General features: G+C 33.9%; 4 protein-coding genes across 5 annotated transcripts; 3 read left to right on the top strand and 1 right to left on the bottom strand.

Annotated features, from left to right (window-relative positions):
* Positions 1-1,577: 1,577 nt before the first annotated feature.
* On the top strand, positions 1,578-2,481 carry LOC116347486 (zinc finger protein 69-like; the record flags this gene model as incomplete). The annotated part of the gene is made up of 1 exon (XM_031778080.1): positions 1,578-2,481. A coding segment is annotated over one exon (789 nt), but the record flags the coding sequence as incomplete, so codon positions are not given.
* Positions 2,482-4,417: 1,936 nt separating this feature from the next.
* LOC116347468 (serine/threonine-protein phosphatase 6 regulatory ankyrin repeat subunit A-like) lies at positions 4,418-7,335 on the top strand. 2 transcript variants are annotated; one of them, XM_031778054.1, is made up of 12 exons: positions 4,418-4,557; positions 4,903-4,927; positions 5,327-5,370; positions 5,456-5,557; positions 5,621-5,694; positions 5,771-5,801; positions 5,922-6,023; positions 6,133-6,234; positions 6,296-6,394; positions 6,728-6,838; positions 6,938-7,036; positions 7,100-7,335. In XM_031778054.1, exons 1-12 carry the CDS (start codon positions 4,497-4,499, stop codon positions 7,144-7,146), a joined length of 897 nt encoding a protein of 298 aa, XP_031633914.1. In that variant the 5' UTR covers positions 4,418-4,496; the 3' UTR covers positions 7,147-7,335. The 2 variants fall into 2 exon arrangements, with proteins under 2 accessions (XP_031633914.1, XP_031633915.1); XM_031778055.1 differs by having other exon boundaries at positions 5,771-5,795; positions 7,100-7,333.
* Positions 7,336-7,756: 421 nt separating this feature from the next.
* LOC116347464 (vanin-like protein 1) lies at positions 7,757-10,009 on the top strand. Its single transcript, XM_031778049.1, has 7 exons — positions 7,757-7,893; positions 7,956-7,988; positions 8,182-8,552; positions 8,617-8,828; positions 8,895-9,319; positions 9,385-9,668; positions 9,726-10,009. Exons 1-7 carry the CDS (start codon positions 7,840-7,842, stop codon positions 9,847-9,849), a joined length of 1,503 nt encoding a protein of 500 aa, XP_031633909.1. The 5' UTR covers positions 7,757-7,839; the 3' UTR covers positions 9,850-10,009.
* Positions 10,010-10,079: 70 nt separating this feature from the next.
* On the bottom strand, positions 10,080-14,685 carry LOC116347463. Its single transcript, XM_031778048.1, has 9 exons — positions 12,781-14,685; positions 12,542-12,694; positions 12,247-12,483; positions 11,947-12,180; positions 11,698-11,883; positions 11,525-11,618; positions 11,363-11,457; positions 10,524-10,650; positions 10,080-10,452 (listed from the first exon to the last, which is right to left on the bottom strand). The coding sequence occupies exons 1-9, from the start codon at positions 14,467-14,469 to the stop codon at positions 10,256-10,258; spliced, it is 3,012 nt and encodes a 1,003-aa protein (XP_031633908.1). The 5' UTR covers positions 14,470-14,685; the 3' UTR covers positions 10,080-10,255.
* Positions 14,686-15,319: the final 634 nt, after the last annotated feature.

Below are 15,319 nucleotides of genomic sequence, written 5' to 3'. Positions count from 1 at the left end.
GAAAACCAAAAATTACACCGGTATGTTGTTTCTGACGTCTAATAGACACAAAAAAAATATTTGCCCAACAAATTCCGAAAAATGACCAAAAAAAAACCACCCTAATGCGAAATCATCATACCGGTGACAAACCGTTTGAATGCAAATGGTGAAATTCCCGCTTTTCATTACAAGGCAACGCATATAATCACATGAAGAATGTTCATCGTCAAAACAAGTGAAGATCAGCCCAACCCGATCACTACATTCCACACCAATTACAACAACCGATATTCATCGTTTGTTCAACACCTTTTCATTTAAAGTACTTTTTCTATTCAATAAAATAAATTGACATGTCATTTCCAAATCATAATTATCATCAACTGAATTGAATCAAAAATGTCAAATTCAAATAAAATACATTGAATAAACCCGTCCAAAGTTTTCTGCATTTGCATCTTTTTCACTCCTTATTCTTTGTCTCCATTTAAAACGTTAAAATAAAAGGTAAAAACTTCAATTCAATTAAAGTTCCATTGCTTATTTCAAAAAATGATTAACGACTCTCTTTTGAAAATCTTTGGTTTAATCTGAAATTCAAATTTTGAATTTGAGCACTGCCAACTGTCATTCTGCTTTGTTAAAGTACCAACACACACATTGCTGTTGTTCCCATTATCCTCGTTGCCAACTTCACAAATTGAAGTTCTTCATTGAGAGCACTGCGCAATAAAAGCATAGCAGACAGAAGCAGACGTCCATTGGACAGAGTAACACGTAATTGCACTCTATTTGCGCTCAAAAATATTGAATAACTTGAAGGTGAGTTTTAACTATTACTTTCGAGTGAGAATTAGAAAGTGAAAAGACATAATTGAATTAACTCCGATCCAAGCAAGTAAATTTTAGAGTAAATTAATACATTTTCCTTGAGAATTTTTCGATCGCTCATTTTCAATTTTTGGAATAATAATCAGTGATTGTCAAATGGCTTGCTATAAGCAGCTTGCTTGCCTGCGTCGCCTATCGTGCGGCAAGCAAGCAAACATGCGGACACATATACGGCAAACGAACCATATGTACCAAACAGTTTTCGTTCGAGCGAGATGCAGTATCTGTGTAGACGTATTGGTCGCACGTACGAAAACCGTGTAGTAGATATGTTGTCATTTCAATGGTGTTGCAACTGATTCAATACTTATTCACTAAATCGTTTATGGAAACATTTTTTTCGTGGCAACAACAAATGTGAACTTTTGGGTTTTATTTTTGCTACTTTTCGGATCACATGAATGCCAAATTAAGAATAAACGTAGTTCTTTGAGTTGATCAAATATAAATTTACGGTATTTTATTGAGCTTTTGAATGTATTCTGGTACTCTCCAAGTTTTATATTGCCGATCAGTACAAGTTTTGTGTACTGAGAGTATTCTTTCATTAATTGTAATATGATTCAATCAGTGTGCAACTGAAAATAAAATTTTAAAACTAATAAATTCCAATATATTTCTTACAAATTCAAGACAGAATCACCATGGTTTCCAATTTGGATCCAGATGAAGGTACCTCGGATGGTAGAGTTAAACGCAAGTGAAAGCAAAAGCCAAGCAACTCAAAGTTCACAATCAAAATCGAAAACGACGTCAAATTAGAGCCAAGTGACGACGCATATTTGGTTCAGTACTCGCCACCACAATCGCCAATCGAAGCAAGTGGCACGATTAAATCAGAGAGCGAGAGCGATGAAGAACTGCATTTGAAAAGCGACCCTGATTATGTGAAAACAGAGATCAAGACCGAGGTAGACGAATGTTCGAAGAAGAACTGTGATGCACCAGAAATTGAAAACTCAAATGATAAAGCAAGCGATGACCACGATGGTACGAATGGAGCCAACTCAAGACCAAACCCAAGTGGCAATATAGAACAGCACGCACATAAGACAAAAGCAACAAAGAAAAGAGGAACGAAGAAAAATGACAATGCAAAAATTCAGATTGATCCAATCGAAAAAAAGATAAGAAGAAATACAAATGCAATTTGTGCAGTTATTCTGCATCGTATAAATCTATGCTCATTAGGCATATACCTAATACCCTTCGTATGTGAAATATGTGCAAAGGCTTTTACACAAAAAAGTGGTTTGAATCGACACAAGAAAGTCCATGCCACCGAATTTCCATTCCATTGTCCAAAGTGTCGTCGAGGATTCAAACAAGAAGTCGAAAAGATCGAACACGAAAATCAATGCCAATATCGACAATACGAATGCATTGAATGCAAATACATCACTGATAATTCGTTACATTTCAAACAACACATGCCAATCCATAGTGATGTGAGGCCTTTCCAATGCCGCATTTGTTCAAAAACATTTATATGAAAAAATCATCTTCGCCAACATTCGCGCACTCACACCATACAACTACCGTTTGCCTGCTCGAAATGTGGACAACGATTTGCTGACGGAAGCTGTAAAAAAACGCATGAGGATCGATGCAACTGTCTTTTCGAATGTCGTTTCGAATGTTATCTCTGCCCATTCAAATGTTTCCAGAAAAGTAATTTGAAATACCACATGCAATCAAAGCACACAGGCGAAAAACAATTTCAATGTAATAAGATAATAAGTGTGCGATAAGAAATTTGTTGTGAAAGGTAATCTCAAGAAACATTTGGCGATTCATGTTAAACCGAGCCCAATTCGTTGCATCAAATGTTGTCGTCGATGTTTACAAATCGAAGGCGATAAGAATGCACATGAAGAACATTGCAATCGACACCACTACGAATGTTACATCTGCAAAGCTTCAGTTCGCGATTCACTGCAATTAAGAAGTCACATGCGAAATCATCATACCATTGACAAACCGTATCCATGCAAATGGTGTGATGCCTGCTTTTCACTACAACACGGCGCCAATCGTCACATGACGAATGTTCATCGCTCGCAGCAGCCAATCTAAACTACTGAATTCCATACACATACTTTTTTTTGAAAGAATTACCAATAACATTTCATCTGTAAAATCAATTTAAAGTGTTAAATAAACTAAAGCGCATAAAAGATCGTCTTTAATATGGTTCATCCGTCTTGATAAAACATGTATATTTATTTCAAATACTATTCAACGATCCAATTGTAATCAAACTAAACATTTTTCCTACTACGCACATTATTATTTGTACATTCACATCTACTTAATATTTGAGATTGTAGGCGAACAGTGCGATAACTGGTAATTGATTAGTTGGAAATAGCGCCTAACTGTAGGCACTGCTTATTGCTTATTTGCAAATAGCTGAATACAAGCTCCGTAAGTAACAATTCAATGAATACAAGTGTCGAACTGGCAATATATTCGACTCAAGCCGGATGTATTGATTTGTTCACCAATTCAATCGAAACCATTTGCGAAAGGTTATGCGCATGAAAACAAACAAAAGAATAGAATAGAATATTCAATTTCTATTGCAAGTCAAAACCCAAAAAGATTAGACTCTATGGCAATGACCTTTGCCGTAAATAAAACGGAGATAACATTCAAGAGATGGACCGTTAAATTAATTTGCGAACAGACAAAACAACGTCACATGCTTGCATTCGGACACTTTTCATTAAACTTAATGAATTTTTGTTTGTTGTATCTTTCAAATTTTACGCATCAATTTCGATGTTTTTTGTTTGTTTGTATAATTTCTGTCACTGATTCGGCAAGAGTGTGCACAAGAGCATAAAAATACATTCTCCTGCATAATTGAATTAGGTTTGTGCTCTCGTTGTCTCGCATGTCCAACCATCAACCGAAAGACCAAAAAACCACGCTCGAATTGAATTATATAAATATTTATGATGTTCCATTGAAATTGCGTTGCTATTTTCGTAGGCAAGTGTATGACACTGGTGAACTCTGTACATGTTCCACTCTACCAAGTGTTTATATTACGCATTACATTTTTATTAGACCACTGAAGATGGCTTTTTATCGACTTTGGACCGGCGACGATGGATAATAAATTATTTTTATTTGTCAAACCACTTTTGACTCGGAAGTTACGATCGAATGAAGACGACTCAACAGAAAAGAGAGAAGAACTTGGAAGAAGGTAGAATGAAATCTCCACTTTAGATACACATTTTTGATAGAAGTATAGAGCGAAATTCTCGTTTTAAACACGTTCTAGCGTTTAATACATGGACATGAACGATGATCACTTGAAATATAATTACCTGTCACTAGTGCAATTAACACTTGAAAATGTCAAGTCATAAAATTCACTCAATTACATATTTTATTTCATTGTAAGTGTATAAATAGAATATAATAAGTGTCAAGCATCATGTAAGTATGAATGACATCTAATGAATATAGGCGAACTAGTTGCCACGACGGAATTTACATTTTACTCATCGATTCAGTAGATACTCGAACTTTCTACGGTGTGGCACGTGAAATCTTTCTTTACAAAATAATTACTTGAACACCGAAAAAAATCATTTCGTTTGATAAGTATGAAGAGGATAATTCTACTGGTTATTTATTTTGGCACAGTTTTGGTCAGTGTTTTTGCGGGTAGGATACAAATTTTACAATTTGAAGCACCTTTGACGGTAGTGGCCGTGGGGTTTTTCTGCTTTTCAATGCCGCTTTTTCACACAAAATCTCTAGACAATGTAGTTTGTCCAACAACAAATAGCCGCATTTTAACGCATATGGACTCATATGAAATTTTCTTCGAGATTCGACTCGAAGCTATTTCGATTCCATTTCATGCCGATTTTGGGATATTTGATCTGATTGAGACGGAAAGCGTATTTTTTAAGTTTTTTATGGCAGTTCCATTAGAGCCATTTGTCTTTCCTTTATTTTTTGTTTTGTGAAATAACTTGATTTTAAAAGATATGTGAATATTTTCAGTTTCAACCAATCGCGAAGTGAACCGGTGAGTAACGGAACGAGGTTTTGTGGAAAAATTGAAATTTTGTACTGCGATGCAAATTATTGCTTCAAAAATTGAAAGATAAATTGTTTACTTCATACACCTAATTAACAGATCATTGCAAAAATTACGCAACAGTGAATTCAATACAAAATCTCATAAAGTTAGTAATTTCAAAACCAGCAAGTGTATAACGATCGATGGTTTCCATTTTATTCAGTTGATTTACAAGATTCATAAGTAATTTGAGTATAAGAACTCATGGTTCATACCGTTTGAAATCTGAAGATACGGGGGTTGGTCCAAGAAAAAATTCAATTGCCTAATTTTTCGTTCAAGAACTGTAAACTAAAGCTTAGTACAAAAAAAATCAAAAATAGATATTTCTTCTTTATGTTCAAGGCCATCTAATGCGACTCTGAAATTACTGGAGGCATCTGATACCGGTGAGTTCAAAAGTGACCAGTTTTTTTGAACCTGATATTTAATTTGGTGTTTGTGATGATTTGATGAAATCGTCATTTATTGTAGGCAATGAAAGTCTGGTCAAGCAATTAATAAAAGACGGTGCTGATGTGAACTTTGTAAGCGAAGATCTGTATGGCACATCGTTGCACTATGCTTCAATCCGGGGTTAGTTCTATTGAGTCTTATGTCGATTGCTCAAAAAAGACTAATTCTAATTTCGTGTTTCAGGACATGAAAAAATTGTAAATTTACTGATTGAAAACGGTGCGAATGTCAATGCAGTAGGTGAATTCGGAAGGACGGTAATAATATTTCGGCATAAATATTTGTCAATATATATAGTTTTCTTTTTAAATATTTCTTTTATTTTTTTAATAGCCCCTCTATTCGGCTATAACCTATGGTAATAGTAAAAAATTGTTCATTTGTTTTAACACTTGACAGAAAAGTATTCATATTGAAAACCGCAAATTAACCGACTAAAACTTGGCAGACTTGAAATAATCGCGCGATTTAATTGCTTGCATAGGTTATGAGAGAATCGTTTCTAAGCTTCTTCAAAAGGGCTCCAGTGTAAATACAGTAACAGACGACACTGATACAACACCGATTTGTTTTGCAGTTAGTGGAGGTATATTCATTTAATTAGACTGGAAATGCAAATCATTGTAATTATTATAAAAACAAACTCAAACACGAATATCAAGTCTAATTTTCAAACAAATATTGTCATCGCTCAGGCTACGATAAAATTGTTAAAATGCTGATTGATAATGGAGCTGACGTGAATTTCAAAGATAAAGAGAGCAAAGTGTCACCTCTACACCAAGCAGCACTTTATGGTTATTTATTGCAATTTTTGATTTAAAATACTTTCAATTTAAAGTCGCTTGCATTTAACAGGCTATGAAAAAGTTGCAAAGAAATTAATTCATAATGGTGCCTTTGTGAATAGTACCGATAAAAATGGAGTTCAGCCGATTCATTTAGCTGCAAGCGGGGGTGAGCGATACAACTTTTATTTGTGTTTTTACTTCTGAAAACTTCAATGTTTTTCGGATCTAACAACAGCATGCCAAAATGCGTGTTCGTTTATTCACGTTCGTTCGAGATTTGATTTAGAACGAACAAAAATATTATCGTTGTCACTTTTACTCAGGATTATCTATAAAAAGTCATACTTTCGGGCTTCATATTCTGTAAGAAAGCTCACGGAAAAGTCAAAATCGTGTCATTGATCATTTTCTAAAAGAACTTTTACTTGTTACCAAAAATTGACTCTCGTTTCTCACCTTGAAGTAATTTTCAGTAAAAATGTGCACTTTCCATTTATAGGCTATGAAAAGGTGGTTAAAGAACTCATAAGACATAAAGCAGATGTGAATATTAAAGACAACGAAAACAGCACGCCCTTGCATTACGCTGCAGACGGTGGAAATACAAGAGGTTAACCGAAATAGTTTTAAATCTCTCTTTTTCCTAAAATCCTAGTGTGAGAAAGGTATTTCAATCAAATTGAACCAACTAACTGAGTTATTCATTCAGGTTATGAAAAAACCATTGAAAGACTGATCAGAAAAGGTGCCGAAATAAATGTGAGGGATGAAAATGGGCGAACACCAATCTATGTAGCAAAAATGAAAGGTAAATTTACACCTCTAGCGTGTGTCGCATGACATTTTCAGAATATTTATTCAATATTTTCAGGTTATGACAACATAGTTGAGATTTTGGAACACGCGAAAAATCTATGAAAAGAATATCTAAGTTTCGATATTTTCAACTATAAGCTCCGATATAAATTTAAATCTTTTATTGATCTAAGATGCAATTTGTGGTGCAAACTTACAATGTATTCCATTAAAAATGAAAATTTGGTTCAAAAAACAAACAAATTGATCATTTAAGGGTCAAAATCTCATCTAAAACAAATCGATCTTGGTTAATTTATCGAAGGAAGTCAAGAAGAACTTTTGGTAGAAAAACAAAATTTACTGTAATTTTCTCATAGAAATAAAGTATTGATAATATTCTCTGTGTGTGTCCTAATGTAAAAATCCCGTGTTTATTTATCAAATACGTTCGACAAACGTGTTTAAATAAGGAATATTTGTGTCAAATTCTTCATATAATTTTTTTATTTTCTTATTTTTTAACAAAGATATATTCAAAATTGTTTCTAATTAGTTTAAACATACTCACATTTGGTAAGTGCTATCTCTAGCACACAGTTTCACCAAGAATTTCCAATAAAAAAATTCTCTACACGTTCACTGGGGAATTTAAATAACACGCCACGTGGAAATTGTTCAATATATTATTCTAAGCTACGTGCAGCTGCTGCATGTATATAAGAAGTAGCCATGTAATAGATCGTCAAGTCGGTAAAAGAGCTTTATGATCAAGGTGATCAACCTTACAAAAGTGAACTCAAAAGTGATAGAAAAATGTTGGCAAGAACATTGTTTGCTTTATTTGTGACTATGTTCGTTTCTTCTTTGGTAAGTACTACCTTAAAAACTAGTTCTAAATTCGCTTTTAATCTGTGCCATTTTCCCCATAGAACTTGATTGCAAACGTCGAGGGAGCACCCAAAGTATAATACTTTATTCGCATTTTTTCCCAAATAAATGCAATGATTACGTCTTTCATCAATTTAAATAACGTTATTTTCGTTGCTGAGTTAAAATTTGTGCGATGAACGCGAACACGTATTAAGACGACATGTGTTTTCATTTTTACTTGATGAGTGATGTGTTATTTTTTCGTTTCCCTTGTCTTTCTCCTAGATCAAAACTTACACAGCCGCTGTGGTCGAAGTGAATTCCATTATTACGCAACAAGCTGTCGAGATAATTAGATCGAAAGAATTAAAAGGGGTGGATATTGTTGTATTTCCAGAAGGAATTTTCGATCAACAAAACACTCCAGTTGCACTTCCAAGCACAAAGAGCGCATACTGTGATGATCCAAACGCTGATCTGTTGTTGCAAAAAGTGTCTTGTGCAGCTAGAAAGGCCAAAATGTATGTTGTAATCGATTTGGTAGTAAAAGTGCAGTGCTCCTTAGCAGAATGGTTGTGCTGCCCGAACAGTGGTGATTCTACACATATTTACAATATGGCCATCGCTTTTGACCGGAACGGCGTTGCCATTGCCATGTGAGTGGACAAATATTAACAGGCAGCACAGTTTCATGCAAAATCATTCTTTTTCGATTAAAAGGTATCGCAAATATCACTTATTCGGTGAGTATGGAGTTGAGCAGCCAAAAAACCCAGACTTAACAACATTTAAAACGGACTTCAATGTGACATTTGGGTTTGCCATCTGTTTCGATCTGATGTTTGCCGATCCAATGGAAAATCTAATGCAGAAAGGAGTCAAACACTTTGTTCATCAAGCAGCCTGGTTTTCAGAACTGCCATATTTAACTTGTACATGACCCTCATTTTGTTTTTGCATAATTGTCATATAATTTCAAAGATTCTCTTTCCTTCCAGCCGCTCAATACCAACAAAGTTGGGCATATGCAAACAACGTAAATTTACTCGCTGCAAATGTGAATGCACCAAACATTGGATGCTCCGGCAGTGGTATTTACAGCGGACGTTCGGGTGCTTTGCAAGTTTTTGTAAGTGAATCGCCTGCGACGAAAATTCTCATCGCAAAAGTTCCGATCGATTTGCCGACTAGTTCTCAGGAGCAAATCACCAAACGACAAAATTCAAATATAAAACTTGTAAAGACTCGATCAATCAGTCCACAGAACATTGGTGACATCAGTCAAGATGTTAATTTGAGTAAATTTTCCGTGAAATTTTTAAACTTTTCTCAACATCTCAGCCAAAGTGGATCGCTATGTAATAATAACATTTGCTGCAATTATTCGATCGTAGTCAGTGATAGCGGAGAAGCAAAAGGAAAGGTAACATATTCATTTGAATTTTTGCATTTATTTCGGACACATTAAACACTTTTTTCTGACTTCAGTCATCATATTCATATGCGATATCTGTGTTTAATGGCCTTCGTCGCTACAATGGCATAAAAAATGTTTTAACTGGACAAGATGTATGCAGTGTGATTGCTTGCGCCGAAATGAATTCGAAGGAGTCTTGTGGCATTGAAATACCCAAGAAAACGCTTCACAGTCGATACAATTTCAAAAAATTGTATTTGGAAACAACAATTCCAGTCACTCACATGAAAATCATGCCAAATACACTCTCACACGAACTACTACCGCTCAAAACAAATGAGTTTGATTTCAAATTGAAAGTCAGATGTGATCAGATTTCGACGGAATTTTATGTTTCTTGTTTGGATTTCAGGTCGGAGATCAAGGGAGCTAACAAATATAGCGCTGCTTTGAAATTGAAATCAATGAAATCAAATATTTTCACATTTGCCATTTTCTCAAGAGACTATGACAGAGATGTAGTCGATGAAGCATAGGCCAAATAATAAGAAATTAATGAGAAATGTATGCAAGCTTTGGAAAAGTATCACCAGAAAAAAGTTGTTTTATTGCAACATTGTCGGTGAATAGTACCCATTAGAAATTTGTGATGTAATATTGAAAAATAAAACAACCTCATAAATTCTGTATAAGAGATATATTTATTTTTTCTTCGGCTTGAGTGAAATTTTTTGGAAGTATGTTTTTTTATGGAAATGCCAACGGGTTGTTCATTAAATATCAAATTCCATCAATTTATTTGACTATAAACTATGATTACATCATTTATGACCGTGAATAGCAAAACATGGATACAAACATTATTTCACCATCATTTTATACATGAAAGGCTACTAAGAATTAAAATATTAAATATTAATTATTATATTATATTGAGGCTATTCAATATTCGCATAAAATATATTGTGCACCAATGTAGCACGTGTGTGTATACAATTGTCCATTTCTTATAAAAACACAATTATAGCTGTTGTCTGGCTCACCAACCCCCCATTTAGTTGTTTGTATTTCATAATCGTAGGCTACGTAGCCAAACCAATAAAACTTATCTCCACTTCTTTGTCCCGATGTCCAAATCGCTGAATATTTAAAAAAAAATTAAATTCTGTATTAAATATACAACATAATTTCAATTAAATACAAAACTTACCTGCATCAGAATAACCAACACTTGTTAAATAGTTCACAAGATCTTGCCATTCTCCTTCTGATCTTATAGCAACTAGGCGTTCTCCATTTTTCAAGCAATATTCGTTTGCTTCAAACCAAGACTTTTTCTGAAAATACCAAATTAAATATTGTTATAACCAGACATTAGGCTCGAGCTATGCATATAGCGGCTGCTATTTTATAGGTGCTATTCATAGGCGCTATTTAATTCGTGTGCTGTGTGTAACACCGAGTAGGAATATCATAGCCTACTATTCTTTTGTACATTTGAATGTGAGTACGAGAGAGATGTAGAAAATAACGCACAATATGCATAAATGCATTAAAACGAGATAAATAGCGCCTATGAATAGCAGCTATGAAATAGCGGCCGCTATATCCATAGCTCAAACCTAATGTCTGGTTATAACCATAAAATTCCAAGACTTCGTTACAAATTGTTGTGCAAAATGCAGTGCAAAATATGAGGCTAGGGTCCTTTTCTCTTAATTAAGAGTATAATATAAGATTCATTTTACTGATTTCATTCTTATTTCAGCCAAAATTGTATATCCGTATCATACTAAGCACGGACTGAGTCATCATATCATATAGATTATAGGAATGGCAGTGAATGTGATCTCCTTTTTGGCTATAATTTTTTTGTCGTTTATATGCAAAACGGTAAATTTACATGATTGTTTACGGACACTAACAACACAATTGATCCATCATTTAATAAATATATTGCGCACAACATCAAATCGCTAAGTCCCTTCTCAAGAGAAAAAACTTAAATCATACGTCATAAATAAACACGGAATTTAGAAAAACGCTTACTGTTGCGTAATGTCGATATTGTTTCTTCCTTAGTTGTATTTGTATGTTGCTTTTGTATTCGATGGCATAGTACATGAGTTTCCCGAAGATATTTACTACAAAGAAACATAAATCATTAAATTAGAGAATCCAACGAGAGAACCCATTGTTGCACAAACTCACTCAATTTTTCAGAACGTTTTAATAATTTTCTATTTACTTCAAGCGATGACGGCAAAGCCATGCTTTGACTTTTACAGTAGTTTTTTCGGTCAATCTGAAAATAATTCCCATATTAAGTTGTAGCTAAAGATATATCAGAACATATGAGACTGAAAATTGTGGGAGTTGCATACCTCTTGTTCTGTTAGGCTATAGATTTTATTATTCCAGACTGAAGATATATTCACCGAATAATTGTGGAAACAATCATAAGCACTCAACATATTTCGAAGCAACAAATAGACGTCATTCAAATCGTGCTTGAATTGCGCACGCAAGTTATTAAGGATTTCGTCATCACTTTTTTCTTCATCTTCAAACTACAACAAACAATAATGAAATATATTGAAGATATTAAAAAAAACTTAAATTTAATAGCTTACCCTTTTAACTGTTCGATTATGAGCTTTTTCAAGAAATTCCATTAAAACAGATTTGGTGATGTATGGTTCGACCTCGATAAATAAATTCAATATTGCACCTTGATACTGCTCCAATACACCGTTAATAGCGAAGCGTGTGTCATTCAAAGTAGTTTCAAAACTCTTTAATTCGTTATCAAATTCTTCGAAGGAGTTTTTAAAAATGTCGTCATTGTCGATTTTGCTGGAATTGAACTATAGAAAAAAGTTATTTTTTCTTGAAATGGTTTGTTCCACATTCGAACATTCGAACAATCTCACCTCTTTCAAATGAGTCTCTTTTAATTCCTGAAACAAAGTGATCAAATCGTCCACGTCCACTTGCTCATTTTTCACTTTGTCATTCAGTTTATTCCGAAGGGAGTTTTTAATTTCTTGTCGATGTTTCAGATAATTTTGCTGTTTGAAAAAAAGAAACTGTTCCTCTATATATATTTCCGTTCGACGCTGGTAGATCCATGCCAATTCATTTCGATCTAGTATCGTTTCGGCCTCAACCTATTCGAGATTTCAATATTAAAAGCAAAACGGAATTGAATTTTCCAAATGATTTTACCTTTACAATCGCCTCGTTCGATATTTTCAAGTGAAGATGTAACAAACGTGCTGAATCCAAATGCGTTTCTATTTCGTCTATTGACCTCTGCATTGAGCCAATGTAAAACTCCAAACAATATATGAATATTGAGCTGGCTGCTGGTGCTGTCGTCTATTTTAAATTGCAAGTAAACATTTTGTCAATATATTCGAAAACTTTTAGTTAATTTAGCTTTGCCCAAAAACATATTTACATACCTGGATATTATTCTGAGATTTGGAAAGTGACATTAATTCCTTTAGATGCAGGCCATTTTCTTTGGTTCGATTCAATACATTCACGTCGAATGATGTTATGTTCAAGTCCCGAATCAATGTCGAAAATACTTCAATTCTCTGTTCCATTGTTAATTCTTTTGTTACGTTCGCTCTCTTGCCAATTGACTCTACCGATTTCTTTCCAATGTGAAGAAAATCCAATTTGCTTTGAATATCACTCTTTTCCTTCAGTTTCTCATGTATTGCTGTCAATAATTGTTGATCAATACTTGCCAGGCTAACCGAAATATTATTCATGATTTGTTGTATTTCGCTTAATATGTTGTTTTGTATATTAGATTCCAAGTTCTTGAAAAAGACATAAATTCTATACAAAAGTGACTTGTAATCGATTGAATTTGCGTGTGATATCATGATATTTGCATCGTCGACGAATGATTTCAACCAATTTAGATTATTTTCATCTCGTTCAATTTGTCTGAGTTCCTGTTCATCAATCGATTGTAGGCCGATCTCTTTTATCAATTCTCTGAATAGTTTGGTGAGATTCTTAAAATTGATCGCATCCATTTGCTTGTAATATTCTAATTTCGATTGTCCAACATGGACTATTTCTAACATTCTTTTATAATCATGCAATGGTTGAATTCCACGATTTACTTCACTTTGAACTCGATTATTGATATTTTGTAATTGTAAGAGGAGGCTGTCTTTTGCTTGTTCCACCATTTTCTTGATGTATAGTTGAGCTTCGGTTGATAACGGAAAACCGAAATCTTTTGCCTGTATTGGCGCATATATTGTGTTATTTAGTATGGATTCGCGTATACGAGCACGACTCTTTACAAATTTATCGATTTCATTTAGTTTTCCAGCTTCATCTGGTTTCCAAAACACTGATATTTTGGGATAACTTCCTTCTGATTTCTTTAACAATGCATCGATCAACAAAACTCGTTCTGCCAAAATGCTTTTATCGTACAAAACCAATTTATGTGCAAGCAGAAATTCGGCCGTTGTATTTTGCACATTTTCTTCCGAAATGTCAACAATATGCCTATTGATTACATTGTACGATGGTGCTTTGGTCACCACCAATGACAAACTATCCCGAAAGTGTCCGACTCTTTTGATTAATTGCGTTGTGTATTTCAGAAAATTGTCAAAGTCAGTACGATCGTGACCTTTTATGACGGATTCATATTGTACAATCATGACGATTTTTATATTTGAAGCGCTTTCGATGACTCGTTTAATTAGAGCTGCGTTTGTAATTTCAACCGTTTCATTGCGTGTATCAGTGAAACCGGGACAGTCATACCACACATTTTCATCATCGTCGATCACCATTTCTGGAATCAATGTGCGCGATACTGTTGACGAAATAATGGTACTATTTTTGGGGTCTAGTTCATCTTTAATTTCGAAATTAAAATCATTTGGATTTCTCGATTCAACAGAAGACAATTTACTATAATCACCAGCCGCATAATGAACCAAAGTAGATATACCGCTGCCCGTATTACCAATCACCAATATAATGTTCGGATTATTTTTTATTTTCAATTGTTCTACAGCTTTGTCCAATGAACTTTTAACTATTATATTTGCACTGCTGGACACAATTATTACCAGAGTACACAGAATGAATGTAGAAAACGAAACCATTTTGGACTCCAAACTTTTGAGTTAAAAACAGAATTAAGACTGATGTAAATACAAAGAATCACACCCGTTTATATATTTGCACTAAAAATTGGCTCGGTATTAATTATGATAAGAGGCCATTTTTTCGACATCGATCATGATTCACATTATCAGCATTTTCAATTAAATTCTAAAAATTGATGAGTAACTAAAATGATAGACGTAAATATTTGAACTCTTATTTGCATGTTGGCACTACGTGCTATTTCAAATCATACTGAGCTGTTATCATTTCAACGTAGTTACAATATTTGAAATATAAGTTTGAACTCCGTAAATCTAGCTTTTCAGCACTTTTTCCAAATGTTTTCCTTTATCGAACGAATATTCATTTTACGAAAGAGATTGAACAATGATCATTCAGCGGTCATGAGCGTTTCTGTTATTTTAGGGTTGACGAATAACGATTTGAAAATAGACAATGTCAAAAGCAGTTAAAGTGTATGTTTAGTAAATTTAGGAACCAAGTAAGTTTTATGTCAATACCAACCGATTCTTAGTCACCTCCAACCATCATAAGTCAAATTTTGATTTACTTTTCAGTGGGATTTTTTTTAGGAATTATCAAATTTTGTTGGATGATTACAATACAGTAGTGTGTGCGTAAAAGTAAATGTTATTTTGTTTATTGATAATGCAAAACGGTTGACGTAAATATATGAACTCTTATTTGCAGGCATATCTTATCATTTTAAACCTTATATTAAAATACTTTGTACATATTTCATTATTGCAAGTTGCAAATAAAGAGTCTTACTTGGTAGTTGCGTATTTTATTAAGCAAGTTCAAAATAATATTTGTTCGATTTTT

The sequence above is a fragment of the Contarinia nasturtii genome, unplaced genomic scaffold (assembly GCF_009176525.2).
Source record: "Contarinia nasturtii isolate CC-2019 unplaced genomic scaffold, AAFC_CNas_1.1 Cnas_scaffold_1905, whole genome shotgun sequence".
Lineage (NCBI taxonomy): Eukaryota > Metazoa > Arthropoda > Insecta > Diptera > Cecidomyiidae > Contarinia > Contarinia nasturtii.
The sequence above is the reverse complement of the archived record's forward strand: the minus strand, read 5'-3'. Positions and strand labels throughout refer to the sequence as shown.

What these genes read in the sequence shown, in the direction of transcription:
- LOC116347463 (XM_031778048.1), bottom strand. Translation starts at nt 14,469, where the DNA reads ATGGTTTCGTTTTCTACATTCATTCTGTGTACTCTGGTAATAATTGTG. An exon ending in AATCTCAGAATAATATCCAG is followed by an intron (nt 12,695 to 12,780) that starts GTATGTAAATAT and finishes AATTTAAAATAG; the next exon opens with ACGACAGCACCAGCAGCCAG. An exon ending in CGAACGAGGCGATTGTAAAG is followed by an intron (nt 12,484 to 12,541) that starts GTAAAATCATTT and finishes AATCTCGAATAG; the next exon opens with GTTGAGGCCGAAACGATACT.
- LOC116347468 (XM_031778054.1), top strand. Translation starts at nt 4,497, where the DNA reads ATGAAGAGGATAATTCTACTGGTTATTTATTTTGGCACAGTTTTGGTC. An exon ending in TTGTTTTGCAGTTAGTGGAG is followed by an intron (nt 6,024 to 6,132) that starts GTATATTCATTT and finishes GTCATCGCTCAG; the next exon opens with GCTACGATAAAATTGTTAAA. An exon ending in TCATTTAGCTGCAAGCGGGG is followed by an intron (nt 6,395 to 6,727) that starts GTGAGCGATACA and finishes TTCCATTTATAG; the next exon opens with GCTATGAAAAGGTGGTTAAA.
- LOC116347464 (XM_031778049.1), top strand. Translation starts at nt 7,840, where the DNA reads ATGTTGGCAAGAACATTGTTTGCTTTATTTGTGACTATGTTCGTTTCT. An exon ending in ACGTCGAGGGAGCACCCAAA is followed by an intron (nt 7,989 to 8,181) that starts GTATAATACTTT and finishes TCTTTCTCCTAG; the next exon opens with ATCAAAACTTACACAGCCGC. An exon ending in GCGGAGAAGCAAAAGGAAAG is followed by an intron (nt 9,320 to 9,384) that starts GTAACATATTCA and finishes TTCTGACTTCAG; the next exon opens with TCATCATATTCATATGCGAT.